Source organism: Gymnoscopelus braueri, assembly GCF_963280865.1.
Source record: "Gymnoscopelus braueri genome assembly, chromosome: 9".
Taxonomy (NCBI): Eukaryota; Metazoa; Chordata; class Actinopteri; order Myctophiformes; family Myctophidae; genus Gymnoscopelus; species Gymnoscopelus braueri.
The window spans coordinates 36,820,379-36,838,856 of record NC_137610.1 but is presented as its reverse complement, the minus strand read 5'-3'; the positions used below and the strand labels follow the sequence as shown (position 1 = coordinate 36,838,856).

The following is an 18,478-nucleotide window of genomic DNA, read 5'->3' as shown; positions in this document are numbered from 1 at the left end:
GAGCTGAATATCAGGTAATATGCAGGTAATTTACAGGATAACACACACACACACACACACACACACACACACACACACACACACACACACACACACACACACACACACACACACACACACACACACACACACACACACACACACACACACACACACACACACACACACACACACACACACACACACACACACGTATTTGCTGATCTAATGAATATATTGTACACCTTATAACTTTACAGAATTGTTCTTAATTGTCATGTATATTGCGTAAGAACCTTTTTTTTATTGAGCTGAGAGAGAGAGATAATATCAAGAGCAAATATCACCTGTAGGCCTATATTTGTTGCAAGGACAGAGTATTGCAGGTTTCTGCTGACAGTGTCGAAAAATTAGACCCAGACGGTGAAGTGGAAAATCCCAGTTCTGTGTGTCTAGTGTGGGTTTATTCAGCCTGCTTGCCTCTTTCTGCCATCTCTCTGTCACTGAAGACAATAGCTGCATTTCTGTGCTCAATTTACTGTAATCGTATTATAATTAGTGTCTATAGTCCACTCACGCCCTACAGTACTTTGTACAATGAATAGCGGAAATAGAACATCTATACAAGCTCACAATCTCCTGTAGATCTGTTATTTTCACTTGTAGCAGATGCAGCTACAAGTGAAAATAACAGATCTACAGGAGATTGTGAGCTTGTATAGATGTTCTATTTCCGCAGACATGTTCACCTAATGACGTGGCCAAACAAGGAACACCAGGTTGAAAGTGATTATCATCGGCATCAGAGTCTCGGAAGACCATAGATTTCTTGTGCCTGGGAGTTAGGTCTTAGCGCAGCGTCTGCTGTGGCTGAGAAGAGCAATAAAATGAAAGTGATTAAAGGAGGCTGTAAAGGGACATTTTGTTTATCATCATGGTTACTCAAGTAAGATTCACATAATGACAAATAAATACTGAAATACAGTAAGCCTATACTCATGCAGAATGTCTGTTAAGCATGAAACTGATACATTGTATATTTTAAAATTAGGAATAGTGTGTTGTAAAATAGCCTACTACAGTAGGTTACTGGGTCTGTCTTTACGACATCTGCCTGGCCACGAGTCACGGAGCTCTCCTTGGTGCTGAAATATACTGTGTGAGATAATAGCAGGCATTTTTCTTTAGATAACTGGAACACGACATGGAAACTACAAAAAAAAGTGTTTGCCAAAGAGAAAGATGGAGTTTCTCCACAAACGAATGATGTGGAACAATAGATTAGGAATCCATTCATCATTTTCATTAAAACTGTTTAACGAATTTGTTGCAGCCTGTAATAGCGAATAGAATCCGCTTTACAACTCGCATCATCACAAGCCAGAATGTTTCATCCACAAGGGAAACAGGAAACTACCATTAGGGTATGGTTAAAGTTTAGATCCCAGTGCCCAGGGGCACTCCCACTGGGATTGACTTTTTTTTGTGTGGGAAAACCACTGACGAACAACAGCATAGTTAACATAGCAAACCACATACATGACAGATTTGATGAGCATATCATTTACAGTTAAGTCATTTGATGAGCCTATAATTTACGGTTAATAGTCATTTGATTATTGATTAGCCTGTTATAAATATCGGTGGTGAATATAATTTCAGGGAGAAAACATTGTCAACAAATGGTATGTGCACAGTCAGCTGCTGTAAACTGACTGTGTAAACCCATGATGGAACTTCAATTCAATAGTGTTCAACAAATACAAATACTAATTAATTCAAACTAGCCAATCACTGGCTGCGCAACCGACCATCCTTTGGGCTATGGGGTCTAGGTTCTACTGGCCTAAACTAGCCTACCATGGAAGCAGCAGGGAGAGCATTAATGCAGAAAGATCAAAGTGGTGGAAAAATCCCTGCGAGATTTGATCACGCGACAACCTCCGGGCTGAATTCATAATTGTCTCCATAACAAATGCACACCACTGTCTTCTGCTTCTAGGTTAAAAAAACATCTGTCTCTGGGCCTTCGTTTCATTCTAAGCACCATTCTAAACCTTAACCTGTATAGTTCACATCATGTGATGTAGCACTCTGTGGCTTTTCTCTTGTTGTGTAGACCTATAAGTAAAAAGATACCTCTAAACTTTTACAATCAAGCTATTCTTCTGATAGTCTGAACGTTCTAAATGCTGAGCTGGTCTTGAGCTATTTTATTAGGCTAATATTCAAACTCAGCAGTGGATAAACAACAACAACAACAACAACAAACTATCCAAGTGTATGGTTTACCACTGAATTATCCATGTTGTTTCAATCAAGAAATAAATCCGGGGCCTGACCCTGATTTTTATACGATAGGCCACTTGCAGCATAGATCTCACTCTATAATCTATCATTTGTGTCGGGCTAAAAACAACACAACATTTCCAATTATTACATTTAAAATCCCAACAGTGGAAATGAGAAAGTATGGAGTAAGACAGGTAGCAAGGGAATTGGTTATTTTATGAATTATTACTGTAATATATTTTTTCACCTAGTCAGCAGCTGCACATCAGAGGAGGCTGTGTGTGTGTGTGCGTGTGTGTGTGTGTGTGTGCGTGTGTGTGTGTGCGTGTGTGCGTGTGTGTGTGTGTGTGTGTGTGTGTGTGTGAGAGAGAGAGAGAGAGAGGGGTGCATTACAAAATATATCAAGGCAAAGTTTCACAGATATGTCTATGGATGATTAAGCCCCCTTGGCAAACCTAGTTTTTCAACATGTATCTATGGAAGAAAAATAACGGTACTAGACAGGACTGGGCTTCATCTCAACCTACAGCATATAAGTGACCCTGAATCTTCACAATACCCACTGAACAACAGACAGGAATGATCAAGCATTTAGTCTATAAATGAACGCTGTTTTCAGTCACTAAGTAGCAGTAGGCTATATATTTGCAATCACAATAAGATGACAGATGTCCTCAGAAGGCCAGGCCTGCATTTGCACCTTGTTTAAAACAGAAGCACTAAGAATGGCAAATTAAATCAAAACCAAATTGGGTCACACAACAAGTCCATTGTCCATAAACTGCTATGTATCAGTACAAATTAGAGATACAGTACCTGTATAGTTGAACATAATGGGTGTTATGGTTAGGTTAAAAAATAAGCTCTTGATGGAGTAATGGGGTGGGTGAGAATCTTTGCTAGGAGCAGGCAGAGGCAATGAGATACGTTAATAATAACTTAGATTTGTATATCGGCTTTAACCCATGCAAGGACACTTTAACCAAAACAAACAAAACAAAGCAAAACTAGCAGTCAAAGGCCTTGGTGAGCAGATGCCTTTTCAGGGCAGACTTACATTTGTGCAGCGTTGGGTTAGGGCTGCCACAATGGAGGCTCTATTGCCAAACGTTTGCATGCTTTGTCGGGGGTGGAGAAGAGACCCGTGTCAGAGGACCATAGGTTCCGTGAGTGAGTATGAGGATGTAGGAGATCAGACAGTACTAGGGTAGGCGAGGAGTTAAGAGTTTGTGATGCAGAATTTTAAGTCGTTAAAGATAAGTTATTTATTTCAGTTCTTATGCCGATAAACTATGCCTACTGAATTCAAATGTCCTTTTATAATGTGTTTCCTTTGCTTAATGTTTTATGTAAAGCACTTTGAATTTCCTCATTGTTGAAAGGTGCAATTACAACTTGCCTTGCCTAATTTATGCTCGGTCGTACAATGGGGTTGGGCTTGTAGATCTGCTACTTTCGGTGCCCGACACCATAGTGTGATGAAATATATAAATCAGACTATGGCTTTACAGGATGGTAGGAGGAGTTCACTTACTTGCTGGAAAGCTTCCTCCCACACATTATTCTGTCAAATATACTGTGAGATGTTGTTCACCCATGTACTGTAGAGAGAACATTGTATCTGTGGACTGAGTCAGCTTGGTATCAACCTGAAACACAGCCTTATGAAAACATCCTAGCACACAGCAGTGTTAATTTAATTCTGAGGGCCCTATTAAGGGCATCTTAATTACCGCCACGTCTTATTACTTAACTTAAGACGTGGAGGCGTGACCAATACCATTTTGCTACAGTATTATGGGTGCGGTAATCTGCGCACTGCGCCAAGGCGCTATGTGGTATAACGGTCCTGAATCTGAATTAGTCATGGGTGTGTTTGGGCGTTACTTTAATCAAACCAATCAGCTGCCATTCCCTTTAAAATCAGCGCAAGACGCAGTGCTATTTTCCATGCGTTAAGTGTGAGACCAAAAAAGAAACATCACATTGAAAGGAGAAAAGTTCTCCTTTCAATGTGATGTCACATGATGGCAATGCATGCACTTGGACATTTAATGTCCAAGTGCATGCATTGCCATCATAATCACTGTAGCTTCTCTCTAATCATGTGACTGTCTCATGTTCAAAACACATTTTATCTCTTGACAAATCAACAAATATTCACTTTCACAGTTGCCTATAATTAAAGCATCTCAGCACGTGGACACAGAAGTACAGAAGTGGACACACATCGGTATGTTTCACACATTTGCTCAATGCGGCTACTGCTGCCCAAAATATCTGATCTGCAAGCAAAAAACAGTCGCTGCATGATCGTTATATGCTTGTAGATCAGATCTGTTTGCGCAGCATGAAATGAAAGTGAAAGTAAAACAGCAACATGGTCTGGAGAGAGGGGAAGAGAACGCACTCTCTGTTTGTTTAACTTCTAAGCTATGGGAAAAAACTGCTGTAAAAACCTTTGTTTTATTTTATTTCATTGGATTAATGAAGAAATAAGCCTTTGAAATGCCACCTCGAGTGGAACACGAGTCTTTCGGCTGGATTGAAACGGGGTGAGTAGGGCTGTCTGTCCATGCATTGCGTAATGTGCGCCATCCGCGGCCGACGTTTGCTTTTCGCTTGATATGATAGAGAGACAATAATGTATAATGATAAAATAATGACTGATATACCAAATGAAAATAGACAATTCACAGATTATAGAGAACTTTGAATTATAACAATCGTTTTAGAATTGCCCGAGCTCTGGTTAGTTAAATGCTGAGTGCTCTTGGCTGCCCATCAGCATCCATGCGCTCTGTGTGCCCGTCGCTGGCCCGACGTTTGCTTTTCGCTTGATATCGTTTGATAGAGAGACAATAAAATCATGATACAAGTTTGAATTATTACAATCGCTTCAGAATTGACCAAGTATGATCGAGTCAAACTGCCGGTGTCCTTTCAACCAAACATTTCTTATTGCGCTCAAGACCGATCCTGACCACGTCTTAGTGCTATGCGGTGAGTCTTTTTAAGTCACGATGCAAAATAGTACCGCATAGCGCCCTTTATTAACATATGAACACTCCCCCATGCGTTAAATATGCTGACGAGTCTTAAGCCTTAAGCTTTCGCGTTCAGCGTGACTTGCAAAATAGGGATTGCGCGTAAGATGGTGGCGTATAAGACGTGGAAATAAGACACGCTTAATAGGTGTGTGTTACGACTATGGTCGTATTTTTGTTAAATATTTTTAGTTGGATGGATGGTTCTGTGCCAAGTATGGGTGTGTGTAGTGTCTGTGTGGGTGCCTGTTTGTATGTAGATCGGCTGTGCCATTCCACACAGGTGATTGGAGGGGTAACATCCAAGCCCAGACCTGGGGAAGGCGGGAACATTTTCATGTTGTGTCTCTGGCACCCCTCGACTGGGGCATAACAGTGTAAAAATGGACCCGTAAATTAACAGAGGATTTCACTGTGTAGTGTACTCATGTCATGTCGTGTTGATCCAATAAGTGAACTTGCCTGTGTCCCAATTCAGCAATAAATTACCTATTTTAGATGCATCCATGCGTGTGGATATGTTGATCTGTTAAAGTGTTATTTTTTTCATTAGACTTTGTCAGGTAGAGTACATTGCATGGTCAGAAAGCTGCACATTATTAGCGACATAGCAGTAAAATCCTCATAGTTAATTTATCCATTTGTACACTTGTAAACGTTAATTTAAAAGTTTTTACAAACCGGGGACGTGAATAAATGATACAAAAATGTGCCGCTGAATATTTCGCATTAAACTTTTCATGTTGCTGACGTCTCAAAAAAATATATATCCTTGCACCTCATTAGTGGGCTTTAGTGGGAGAGTTCAGAAAATAAAACAAAGCTATAATTTTTTAAAGGGATTTTTTATTTTTTAACTGACTGACTGACTAACTAACTGAAACTGTGTTTGTTTACAAAACTAACTAAAGCTAATTAAAGTCATAGGGAAAGGTTTTGTCTTCTCAGTATTTCATATAAGCTTAGCATTTTGGGTGAATATTAAATCTTACCTTTTTTCTTTTTAAATGTGCCAGCTGTGATTGATTTTTTTATTGGTGTTTATTACACAATACTTTACCTTTAAAAGGTAGAGTAAGTGATTTACTTTGGTTAAAATAAGAGTTAAATAGCTCTATATTCTGATGAGTACTCATTGCTATAGAGTGTTTGTTCAGTAAAAGGAGTCTCCTATGTCTCTCCAGCTCTTTAATAAACAGAAAAGGCATTTTCAGTGCTCTATCCTGATTGGCTTAAATGTTGTCATCTACCTGAAAATGTACTATATTCTGTTTACTGAAGAGCTGGAGAGACCCCTGTGACCGAACAAACGCTCTGTAGCAATGATTACTATCAGAATATAGTACTTTAACCTTTTTAACAAAACAAAAGAATTACCAGAAAATATCACTTACCCTACCTTTAACTTTTCAAATCTCAACCCTTAAAAATACCCCATATAGAGCACCGAAGTCTGACGTAATTTACACATCCTACCTGGGTCGCGGTCCCCCCCCCCCGGTCTGAATTCCCATAGACGTGTTTAATATCGCGTCAAATAAGAACTGTGTTCCAAAAATAAACAAATGACCCCGCCGGTTTTACTCTTATGCATATGAAGCATCAACTGACGGTGAGAAAACGCTAATGTTACTTCCGCCGAATTAGTAAAATCTTCGCCAGAAACGGACTGTTTCAAATATGAGTGACTGACTATCATAAACGATACAGAGACCTCCCTGACAATATCGCAGAGACATTTTGTTTATTTTTGGACCACAATTCTTATATGAGACGATTCTATGACCCACTGTTATTCTAGAGAAATTACTTTACGAACCAGGGGATGGATGAGTCAGGACTTCTGTACTCTATTACAAACACACAAAAAACTAACACTAAAACTATTTTTTTATAAAGAAGAAATTAAGCCTTTCCACAAAATGAAAACAAAAGTTTACTAACTCAGGACACATTCATATCTCAAGCCAACTCTAAACCAATTCCCTGGAAACCCCATCTCCATAGTGATGGTACCTTCACAATCCCAATGGTCTAATGGCCTTCTCACACACTAATTTACTGTTCATGTGTAGTAAGAGGCCACAAAGGGTATTTATACTGAACCCTGTGTGTGATGTATTATTATCTACACAGACACAACAACCATTACATTATGATCGGCTCTGTGCTTGTATACTGAGAGTAGCAATTTCCCCCTCTCCCTACAGTATACAATATGACTAATTTAACCTCTCACTGAAACGATTACTGAATCTTTGTTGGCCTACAAATGCTGTCTTTTTTATCTTTCTATCTCTCTCTCCATCTCCATCTCTCCCTCTGTGGTCGGTAATCAGTCAGCTTAGCTGTTCATCTCGGTAAACACCATTAGCCCAGCCAGACAGACCACCAATCAGAGTTCAGTACAACCAGCGGGCCAGCCTATAGTAGCAGGGAACACTGAGTCCCTCGTGACATGCTGACCTGATGCATGTCGGTGAGCGTTGCTATGGAAACCCTACTGTACCGAGTGGCTCCGCAGAAATGCAGTAGAGCAAAGGAGGGGAATGAGAGAGAGAGATAGGGAGGGAGAGAGAGGAGGGGGTGGCAGGAATGAAACAATGCTCAGCTATAATAACATAAATTATATTACAGTGTGTTTCTTAGAAAAGGTTGATTGTTTGAGGGTGGGGGGAACGTATTTTTTTTCTCTAGTGCAGAGTAATTGATTAAAGCCCTATATATACTTAATCGCGTGACGAACAGCGAAGATAACTGTTCTAAAAGCTCACATTTGTATTTTCATTCTATGTTTGGATTCCTACAGCAATGACATCCCTAAAATCGGGACGCAAGGTTGAAAATGGTTCAAAGCATTTGGGCAGACGACCATTTTTGAAAGTTCTGGCTCGGCACTACTCTTGGTTTGGATAAGAGATAGACTGACAGCTTTGATTAGTCCACGCTATTAGCATAATAGAATGATGCCCAGTCTAAGTCATCGAACAACCTGTTGCTGTTACTGCCTTTATACATGTCATTGTATTTTTTCTATTAAGTAATTAAAGGGAGACTGTAAATGACATCTATCCCTATGTTAAGCAGGAGCATGATGTGTTTGTGAACAGCCTACATGTAGTAATTTAGTCAGCCATACTAAATACTGCTTCAGCAAAACTTAAACCATTTTCAACCCGGCATCCCGATTTTGGTCTGTGGAAGGTCTGGGGAAAAGAGATTAGCATCGGAAGATTAGAAAACACAAGAGTTGGTGCTATTTACAGGCTTCACAATAAGAATACGTCACATACTGTATGCCCTCATTGTAAAGCAGACAGCTGGCGACCCCACTGTTTAGAACCCTGTAGTTACCATGTCATTTCATATTTAAAGTAAAAGATTATGGAACCAAAACATTGAAAAGTGTGATACTCCATACTAAATACCATTAGTTGTAAAGGTTTGTGGTTTGTGTGGCCTAACTTGGTGCTGTAAAACGTGGGTGTTTGTATGGTAAATCCAATGGATGTAGGATAGAAATACAGATCAACAGATAGATAGACAAATTACATAATTGTATAGCTTAATAAACGACTAAATGAATTATTCTTTGATAGGAACTGTACTGTACTGTGATACACTACCATGTGCGAAACAAAATAAAATGAATGAATGACTGAAACAACACACATTATGTAACTAGGCCAATCTCTTCTGCGATTACTGTATCTAGGTTCAAATACACAGCGTTCCAACACTGCTCTCCCATTCATTTGTAGATGTCAGTATTCATGATTAGTCTTTCCCTTCGTATAATATCTACTCTTATATCTTCATACTCACACTATGCCATTGCACTCACACTGTCCAATTAAAACATATTAATCATTACAATTATATCATAATTATTCCTCCATCTATCCACTTCATCATTCCATCCTCCATCCACCCATCGATCTTTGAGACCTGACCACACCGATGATTTGCGATGCAACAAAGCGTTGCAAATACGTTGCAGATAGAAATCACGTCGGTCTGAATCGCCCCGTTGCGGATTGCCCCGTAGTTTTGGGATTCTGTTGCAAGTGGGTGCACGTGGTTGCAAGTTCAACTTGTTCAACTGCACTGCGAATCTTTGGTGCGGACTGGGCTTAACATCGTCTTTGTCCATCCATCAATCTGTCACTCTACCCCATCACCATGCACTCTGTACCTCCATCTGTTAATGATCTGTCATTCTGACTTCTTCTCCTTTGTCCTTATTCAACCCTTCCATCCTTGTTGCTTGTGTGTGTGTGTGTGTGTGTGTGTGTGTGTGTGTGTGTGTGTACTGTGTGTGCGCAAGTTCACATCAGTGTGTAATGACCTGCTACTTATAGTTATGTAACAAGGCTTTGACCGCATGTACGCTACTGTCAGCTGTCAGCCTGAACTCAACACATACTGTACAGTACATGATCAGGTTTGGTGTGTGTGTGTGTGTGTGTGTGTGTGTGTGTGTGTGTGTGTGTGTGTGTGTGTGTGTGTGTGTGTGTGTGTGTGTGTGTGTGTGTGTGTGTGTGTGTGTGTGTGTGTGTGTGTGTGTGTGTGTGTGTGTGTGTGTGTGTGTGTGCGTGTGTGTGTGTCCATCTTCGACTGGGATACATATACTAACTTGACCTGACTGAACTCTTCTCAGAGGAACAAAACAATGTGTCCAATAGACTGGTCTAAATTGCATGTATCTATTTCTATGGAATATCTCAATTGTTAGATAGTGTAGCTAAGAGTCAAAAGACAGGTCCAAGTAAGAGGGTGAAATCATGTGACAAAGTGGTAACATCTGGTATCCAGGATGTCCCCAACAGGCTCAAGCTAAAGTGATATGTCAGCTCTGTGGGACAGGCAGGTCAACTTGTTACAAAACTGTGATTTCAAAACACTTCTGTTGCTCAGGACTTTTAGCAGGGGACCTGCCATCCCCCTCCATCTGTTCATTCACCCCTTAAGGCGGTATGGCCTGAATTTAGAGCCTCCAAATATGCAGAATGTCCTTTGACAGCTGAGGTGAGGGACAGGGAGAGAGGTACTCGGAAGACAGGGGAAAACAGGTTGTTGTTTTTTTGGAGAGAGAGCAAGAGAGGAAAAGAGAAAGAGAGAGAGAGAGAGAGAGAGAGAGAGGGAGAAAAGGGGTGCCTGGTGGGTCAGTACTGTACGGACCACATGCACTTTGTGCCTCGTCGTGAGGGCCGGAGTTCGAATCTGACTCCCAGCTTCTTGCATGTCTCCCCTCACTGACATTAGTAATAGTTTCCTGTCTTTCTACACTCTACTATCCAATAAAGAAGAAAAGGAAAAAATATATATTATCTTAAAACAACACAGGTGTTATGCATGCAAGCCATGTCCTGAAACAAACCCTGAGCCCTCAGCCTGTCCTGTCTAGTGACCAAACGTCCCGATTTGACCGGGATTGTCCCGGTTTCAACCTGGTTGTCTGAGTCCTGACAAATATCACAAAAACACTCATTATGTCTCAACATTGTTTTCAACATTCACAATCAAATTGTCCCGGTTTTCACCACAGTTAAAATACTTGTTTTGAGTGCTTTACATACTGTTGATTCCTATCATGTTCTGTTCTGTTGAAAGGTGCACTCAATAGGTGTGCTGAGCGCAAAAATAATTGTCCACCATCCTGAGAAAAAACACCAGGTGAAAATAAATTTATAAAATAAAAAATGTAATGTCAAAGAAATGCAAAAATAGCAGATCTACTAGCTGTAAATCGGCTGGTATTTAAGTGATTATGGGTGCCGGTTTGGGTTTTTGAAAATTATGGTCATCCTAATCCTGTAGGAATGGCGATATCAAGGATGACCTCGTATGTAGGACCTCTGGACTGACTCTTCTCTCAACACAGTGACTGTCTCTTGCATCAACCTGTAGGCTACATCATCCTCAAGCAGAATGCTTTACTACTGCACTAGGCAGGTACTATTTTTTAACACACACGCACGCACATAAAAAAAACTGCGTCTGTCTATGGCTGTGTGTGTGCTGTGTGTGTGTGTGTGTGTGTGTGTGTGGCGTGCAGTGTCCTGCACGTCCCCTCTTACCTCCGTCTGAGTACGTCTCAGTCCCGTATCCGTCCTGCAGCCCGTTGTTCCACGTCCCCTCATACTTTCCGCTTGTGCCCGTGCTCTCCCGCACGCCATAGCGTCCCTTAAAGCCATTCGTCCACTCGCCCTTGTACACCCAGCGGCCTTTGCTCTCCACGCCGACACCATGTCTCTTGCCCTGGCCCCAGGTGCCCATGTAGGTGTTTCCGCTTGGCCAGGTGTAGACACCCAGTAGCTCGAAGCCGTGTGCCCAGGACCCGCAGTACTCCCCCTGGCCCTTGGGCCCCGTGCAGATCCCATGGCCATGCGCCTTGCCCTCATCCCACCCTCCACAGTAAGACCCCCCATCGTCAAAGTTGAACCTGCCGCCAGTGGACATGCATGTAACAGGTCTTGGCAAATCCCCCGAAGCCTCAAAAAAAAAAAAAAAAAGAAAAGAAAAAAAACACAAAGGAAACAAACAAGAAAGAAAAAGAAAGAAAAGGAAAAAAGGATGGCTAACTTGAGACTAAAACCAATCCATTGGTGTAAGGTTTTGTGGGTAGAGGCAGTTGGTGTGAGATTTGCTGTGGGGGCAGGGATGAAGAGGAGGAGGTGGTGGGAGGGAGAAGGAGATATCTCCCCGACGGTTCAAACAGCCCCTGTCGTGTCGGGGAGGGGGGGGGAGAAAGAAAATGAAAGTGAGCAACGAAACTGGGACCCCGCTGCAGGAGTGCAAGGGGTCGTCCGACGTGGTGGGAAGGGACTGGGGCAGTGGGAAGGTGGTCACACCATCCTTGTGGGTGGCAGGTCTGTTTGTCGCTGCGTAGCGTTGGCTAGCGGCTCGGGGCTTCTCTGTGGCCAATGCAGGCGGGAGAGGAGGAGAGAGGGCCGAGAGCTGCCATCATGCTCTCTAATCAGGCCTTTATGCATGGAGGTTCCTACATGGGCCCACCATTGATCTGCCTACACACAGGCAGCAACACACTCGGAAGTCACTCACCCCCCTCCTACTGCTCTCCTCCTTTCCACTCCCAACAGGCCCACGCTTTCAGCCTCCTCCTACCTGATGATGTGTCTGCCTCTCTGGGGTGCAGAGCCCCAGTGTCTCCCCCTTGGCAGCCTCTTAAGACCTCTCAGACTCCAGGCTAGAAACCAGCCCTAAGGTACCCTGATCAGCCCCAAGGCCCCAGCTGGGGCTAAACATGCAGAGCTGAAATGGTTACCATGTTGTACTTTAGAGATACCCTAAGCCCATGTGTTTATATAAAGACTCTGTTAGGCATGTCAATTTCATCTTTTGTTGATGTCAAGTTAATACCTCGTTATAAAAATACAAAATAAAATAATCTATCTGCAGCTCACAAAAGGCTTTTTAGGAACAGCATCCTCCTCTCGGCTTTCCAATTCTCAACCCTCATGAACATGACCACACACACATACACACACGCTCACCATGCTTCTGGTCTTACAGCAGGTAACTCACACATGTAGAGAAGAGGAGGGGGGGGGGGGGGAATAAAAACAACCTATCAGGTAATCTGTTTTCTTTTTTGGTCCTCGGTCTAGTCTGTCTGGTGGTGCTGGAGAACAGCAATGCAGTCTCCTGTCTTAAGCACGCACGGACACACGCACGCACACACACATATACACATACACTACACGCAGGCACACTCGGACAGCAAGTGCGCACAAGCAGAGAATGAAAATAAACAACTGAATTGATTCATTTCTCCTCTTGTCTATTAACCCGCTCTCTCTCTCTCTCTCTCTCTCTCTCCTCCACTCTGTTTGTAGATCTTTAATCCACAGCGTCCATAAGTAGTTTATCCTTTGCGTGGGTTGTGTTGAGGTTGTCAGGTTGATGAAATAACATCCATCTATATATGATCCTGTTATACGGCCTGTCCTGTGTGTGCCTCAGTCTCTCCTGCTCCCCTCCATGTTTCCCTATGGAGCTGCTGGCTGACGCACAGCCTGCCTGCCGTCTTCAAATCTCTTCTCCCCGTATGGCTGGACCTCCTCTCTCTCTCTCGCTCTCTCTCGCTCTCACCCCCCCCCCCCCCCTCTCAGAAATCTGCTCATTAGAGAGGACTGTTCCAATGCAGCCAACTACCCTCCCCCTTAACAGCATGCTCCAGCTCTTAAAGAGACACACACTGCACACAGAAACACAAGCTCCCCCCGCCCCCTTCCAAGATTATTCCTCAACCTCACCTGTGCCTATCAGCCTTTGGCCCTTTACACCCCCCCGTCCCTCCCTTTCTACATATCCCTCACTTCTCTCTCTCTCTTTTTTTCCCCAAAGCCGCATTCTTCATGTGTCAAAGGTTATGGTGTTATGGGCGATGCAACCAACCTCATAAGGGGCTGTATGAGTGTGAGACTATCACAAGAGAGTATTAAACTATCATCTATGCACAAATTACGGATATACATCACTGCCGATCCCTCTGTGTGTGTGTGTGTGTGTGTGTGTGTGTGTGTGTGTGTGTGTGTGTGAGACAGACACACACACACACACACACACACACACACACACACACACACACACACACACACACACACACACACACACACACACACACACACACACACAGTGTATATTACCTCGGATGAACTGAACGCTAGCTAGACAGTTCTGATGCAGTGGCCCAGGTCCCACAATGCACAGTAGTATTCCCTTGTAACTTGGTATGAAAAGGTGAGGAAATACATACATAAGTTAATACAGTTGGTAGCACTTCAAACGAAAATCCTATTAACAAGCATTAATTAACAGTTAATACTGTATACAGTTAATATACTAATATACAAGTCCTTGAGATGAGATGCTTATTAACCTTATTTGTTAATAAAAGCTATATTATTGTTTATAATAGCATAGTTAATACTATTTACAAGCATTAATTAACAGTTAAGTTACTTATAAGTCCTTATGCTTATTAACCAAATTATTTGTTAATAAGGCTATATTAATAATATATAGCGGGTAGATGCAAAACGTATAGTTTACTGTTAATAAGTACATAATAGGCTCTGCAGGTTTACAGAAGCTGGCATATCCATGTCCGGTTCTGGTTCATTTTCCCATAGCCTTGTATGCTTGGCTCGGTTGCAGCCAATCAAATGAAGCTATGGGAAAACTAACAGGAAATAGGTATGCCACCTCCCAGAAACCCAGGACTACAGTTATGCACAGAGCCTAAGGATTTATTAACATTAAAAAGGTATTATATAGTTCCACTTTGGATAAGGTAGATGCAAAAATCGTAATTAAACTGTTCATAATTATGTTCATAGTTAACCGCTAATAAATGCATACTGTTTTAATGTTAATAAAGCAACAACACAAAATAGTAAAGGTTGAACACTGACATAATACAGACTGAATAAATGTGTTTGTTAATGTAAATATAAACAACGTTTAGAGACTTAAGGCTTTTATTAATGCTATTAAAGGGGTATTTAACTTTAAAACACTTCTGGGGTAATTTTAATGTCAAAAACTCTGTTTTTTGTGTGCACCCCAGAAAGTTTTTATGTTGCTTGATTTAATATTTAGATATTTGATATTCATTTTATCAGACACACCCCCTTATATAAACTCCTTGTAACTTTAACCATGTTGGACTCAGTTTAAACACATTACATGTCCCTGGTTTACATGTCCCATGTGTTTTGCAAATGAATAAACAAAAAGTTTGAAGTTACAATGTATTTATAGGAAGAGGGAGTTTATGATAAAATGAATATCAAATATCTAAATACTGAATCAAGAAACTTAAAAACAGGTATTTATTAAATACAGTATACAATATAATCAAATATTCAAATATTTTTGGACACAGAATCAAATATTTTATGGTCATGATTTACCAGGAGCCTGGGTGGCTTGGTTCAAGACTTAAAATAATTTATACAAATATTTTTTTGAAATCTCTAGGGGGGAAATGAATGGGGTTTCTATGGAGTTACATTTGTGTCTTTATTAACCAAACAAAAGAAAAACATTTGAGAGAGAAAAAATATAAACAGAGCAAAGAATAGTTTTGAATGAAAACAAATTAAAACAGCAAGCGAAAAATAAAAATTTGTAAGCAAAGGAAATTATATAAACAGAACAATTTTTTTTTTTTAAATTAAAACAAATTAAAAACGCAATCAAAAAAATATATTTGCAAGCAAAAAAACATAAGATTTGAAAGAAAAGAAAAAATAATTGAGAACAAAACTTTTAAAATTCAAGAGTAAAGAAATAAGGAAAAACTGTTTAAACTACATAAAACAAAATACTTAGTAAAATGTTTGGGAAATAAAATGTTTTTAATGTTTTTTTTCCTCATTTGCGAATGAAAGTTGTTTTTTCTGATTGCAAAATGCCTTCTCTCTCAAAACCTATGTCTTTGGTCTCGATTTTTTTTCTCTCTCTTGGATTTGTTTGTGTGAGGGGTTAAAGTTCAGAAGGCGGGTCCTACGCTGATAGATGTAAGACACCTCTCCATTGGTCACTTGGAATCTGAGTGACAGCTCCCCCTTCCTTATGTAGCTTGTTGAATGCAGGGATGGAGGTGTGTTACGGCCAGCATGTTTTTTTGATTGATTGAATTATTAGCAGTTTGCAAAAAAAAACTAAAAAACATGAAAGTATAATGCAAGGTCAGCTAAGAGTATTTAAAACCCAAGAAAGATGACTTGTTTCCATTGGGGTCCTTTGTACTCAATTCATAGAGACATTTAATGACAGACAGATATACACTACTATGCAAAACATCATAAAAAACAAAAACAAAAAAAATATGTACAGTAAACAGTTTGAGTAAACAGATTGATGGAATACTTTATTAACAGTAGGATACAGAGGTACAATTGTACAATGATTGTTATAAGGATAACACAAAAAGGCTTGTTTCCATTGTGGTCCTCTGGGACTGAGGTCAGAGCTCCATTCCAGCTCTGGACGCTACACTATTCGTTACAATATTGAGCATTTTAGGCTATTAGCAATTCAGATGATTCCCTAATGTTAGGTTTCTGTTCTACTTACAGTTTGTGATCTGTATTTAAAATTGTTGTATTGTTGTTACTGTTATAGTAGGCCAGTGGTTCCCAAACTTGGGATCGGGACCCTCAGAGGGGGTCCCCAGATTAGCTTAATGGGCAACATTGCTGAGTGGTTAGTGAGCCCGCCTAGGGAGCCAGAGGCCCTGGTTGCCCCAGGTACGATTCCAGGCCACGCCAGCATATGTGTCGATGAAATGAAATTTGTCCTTGAGCAAGACTCTTAACCCCTAATTGCTCACAGGCCCTCATTGGAAACAAGCCCGCAAGGACTTTCATGAACGTCCTGTTAAAAGGAATTATCCTTATCCTTATACAGGGTAACACATTTCTAAAGTGACAATTTAATGACTTTTAAGACCTTTTTAAGGCATTGTGCGCTTGTAGTTCGACTATTTTCACAATATTTATCTGTGGAACAGAGTCAAACTAAATCTAATGCCTACAATTTCAAGCGCTTGTCAGGGTGGGTGGTCCCCAGTTCAAGTATGATTATTTTGGGGGGTCCCCAGTTCAAATATGATTATTTTAGGGATTCACAGCCTGAAGCACACTATCAGACGAAACGTTCCCAAAGCAGTCTATCTGGAATGGGCCTGGCCAATAGGCCAGTCACTTCAGCCTTGCCTTAATTAGAATAACGAATATAACATAAAATAATGTAGCTTTATTTTATAATTTCAAAGGGTTCCGAGGCTGTGAATCCCTAAAATAATCATATTTGAACTGGGGACCCCCCAAAATAATCATACTTGAAGTGGGGACCACCCACCCTGACCCAGGCATTAGATTTAGTTTGACTCAGTTCCACAGATAAATATTGTGAAATAGCCGAACTACAAGCGCACAATGCCTTAAAAAGGTCTTAAAAGTCATTAAATTGTCACTTTAGAAATGTGTTACCCTGTATACACTTATACTGTATAGGTTGGTTTGTTTACTGTTGAGAGAGAAAACAATGTTGCCCATTAAGATAATCTGGGGACCCCCTCTGAGGGTCCCGATCCCAAGTTTGGGAACCACTGGCCTACTATAACAGTAACAACAATACAACAATTTTAAATACAGATCACAAACTGTAAGTAGAACAGAAACCTAACATTAGGGAATCATCTGAATTGCTAATAGCCTAAAATGCTCAATATTGTAACGAATAGTGTAGCGTCCAGAGCTGGAATGGAGCTCTGACCTCAGTCCCAGAGGACCACAATGGAAACAAGCCTTTTTGTGTTATCCTTATAACAATCATTGTACAATTGTACCTCTGTATCCTACTGTTAATAAAGTATTCCATCAATCTGTTTACTCAAACTGTTTACTGTACATATTTTTTTTGTTTTTGTTTTTATGATGTTTTGCATAGTAGTGTATATCTGTCTGTCATTAAATGTCTCTATGAATTGAGTACAAAGGACCCCAATGGAAACAAGTCATCTTTCTTAGGTTTTAAATACTCTTAGCTGACCTTGCATTATACTTTCATGTTTTTTTGTTTTTTTTGCAAACTGCTAATAATAATAATAATCAAAAAACCATGCTGGCCGTAACACACCTCCATCCCTGCATTCAACAAGCTACATAAGGAAGGGGGAGCTGTCACTCAGACTCCAAGTGACCAATGGAGAGGTGTCTTACATCTATCAGCGTAGGACCCGCCTTCTGAACTTTAACCCCTCACACAAACAAATCCAAGAGAGAGAAAAAAAAATCGAGACCAAAGACATAGGTTTTGAGAGAGAAGCCATTTTGCAATCAGAAAAAACAACTTTCATTCGCAAATGAGGAAAAAAAACATTAAAAACATTTTATTTAGCACAACACATTATATTACCCAAACATTTTACTAAGTATTTTGTTTTATGTAGTTTAAACCGTTTTTCCTTATTTTTTTACTCTTGAATTTTAAAAGTTTTGTTCGCAATTATTATTTTTTTTCTTTAAAATCTTATATTTTTTTGCTTGCAAATATATTTTTTTGATTGCGTTTTTAATTTGTTTTAATTAAAAATATTTTTTGTTCTGTTTATATAATTTCCT

General features: G+C 40.4%; 1 protein-coding gene across 1 annotated transcript in view; it reads right to left on the bottom strand.

The window, feature by feature from the left end:
• jph3b (junctophilin 3b) overlaps nt 1-11,780 on the bottom strand; it is a gene marked incomplete at both ends in the record, with an annotated part of 45,404 nt that extends 33,624 nt beyond the window's left edge. Inside the window, one exon of the mRNA XM_080437004.1 lies at nt 11,399-11,780. Within this exon, the coding sequence (XP_080293130.1) occupies nt 11,399-11,780 (382 nt within the window). The remainder of the gene's footprint in view (nt 1-11,398) is intronic.
• Between the last annotated feature and the right edge of the window lie 6,698 nt (nt 11,781-18,478).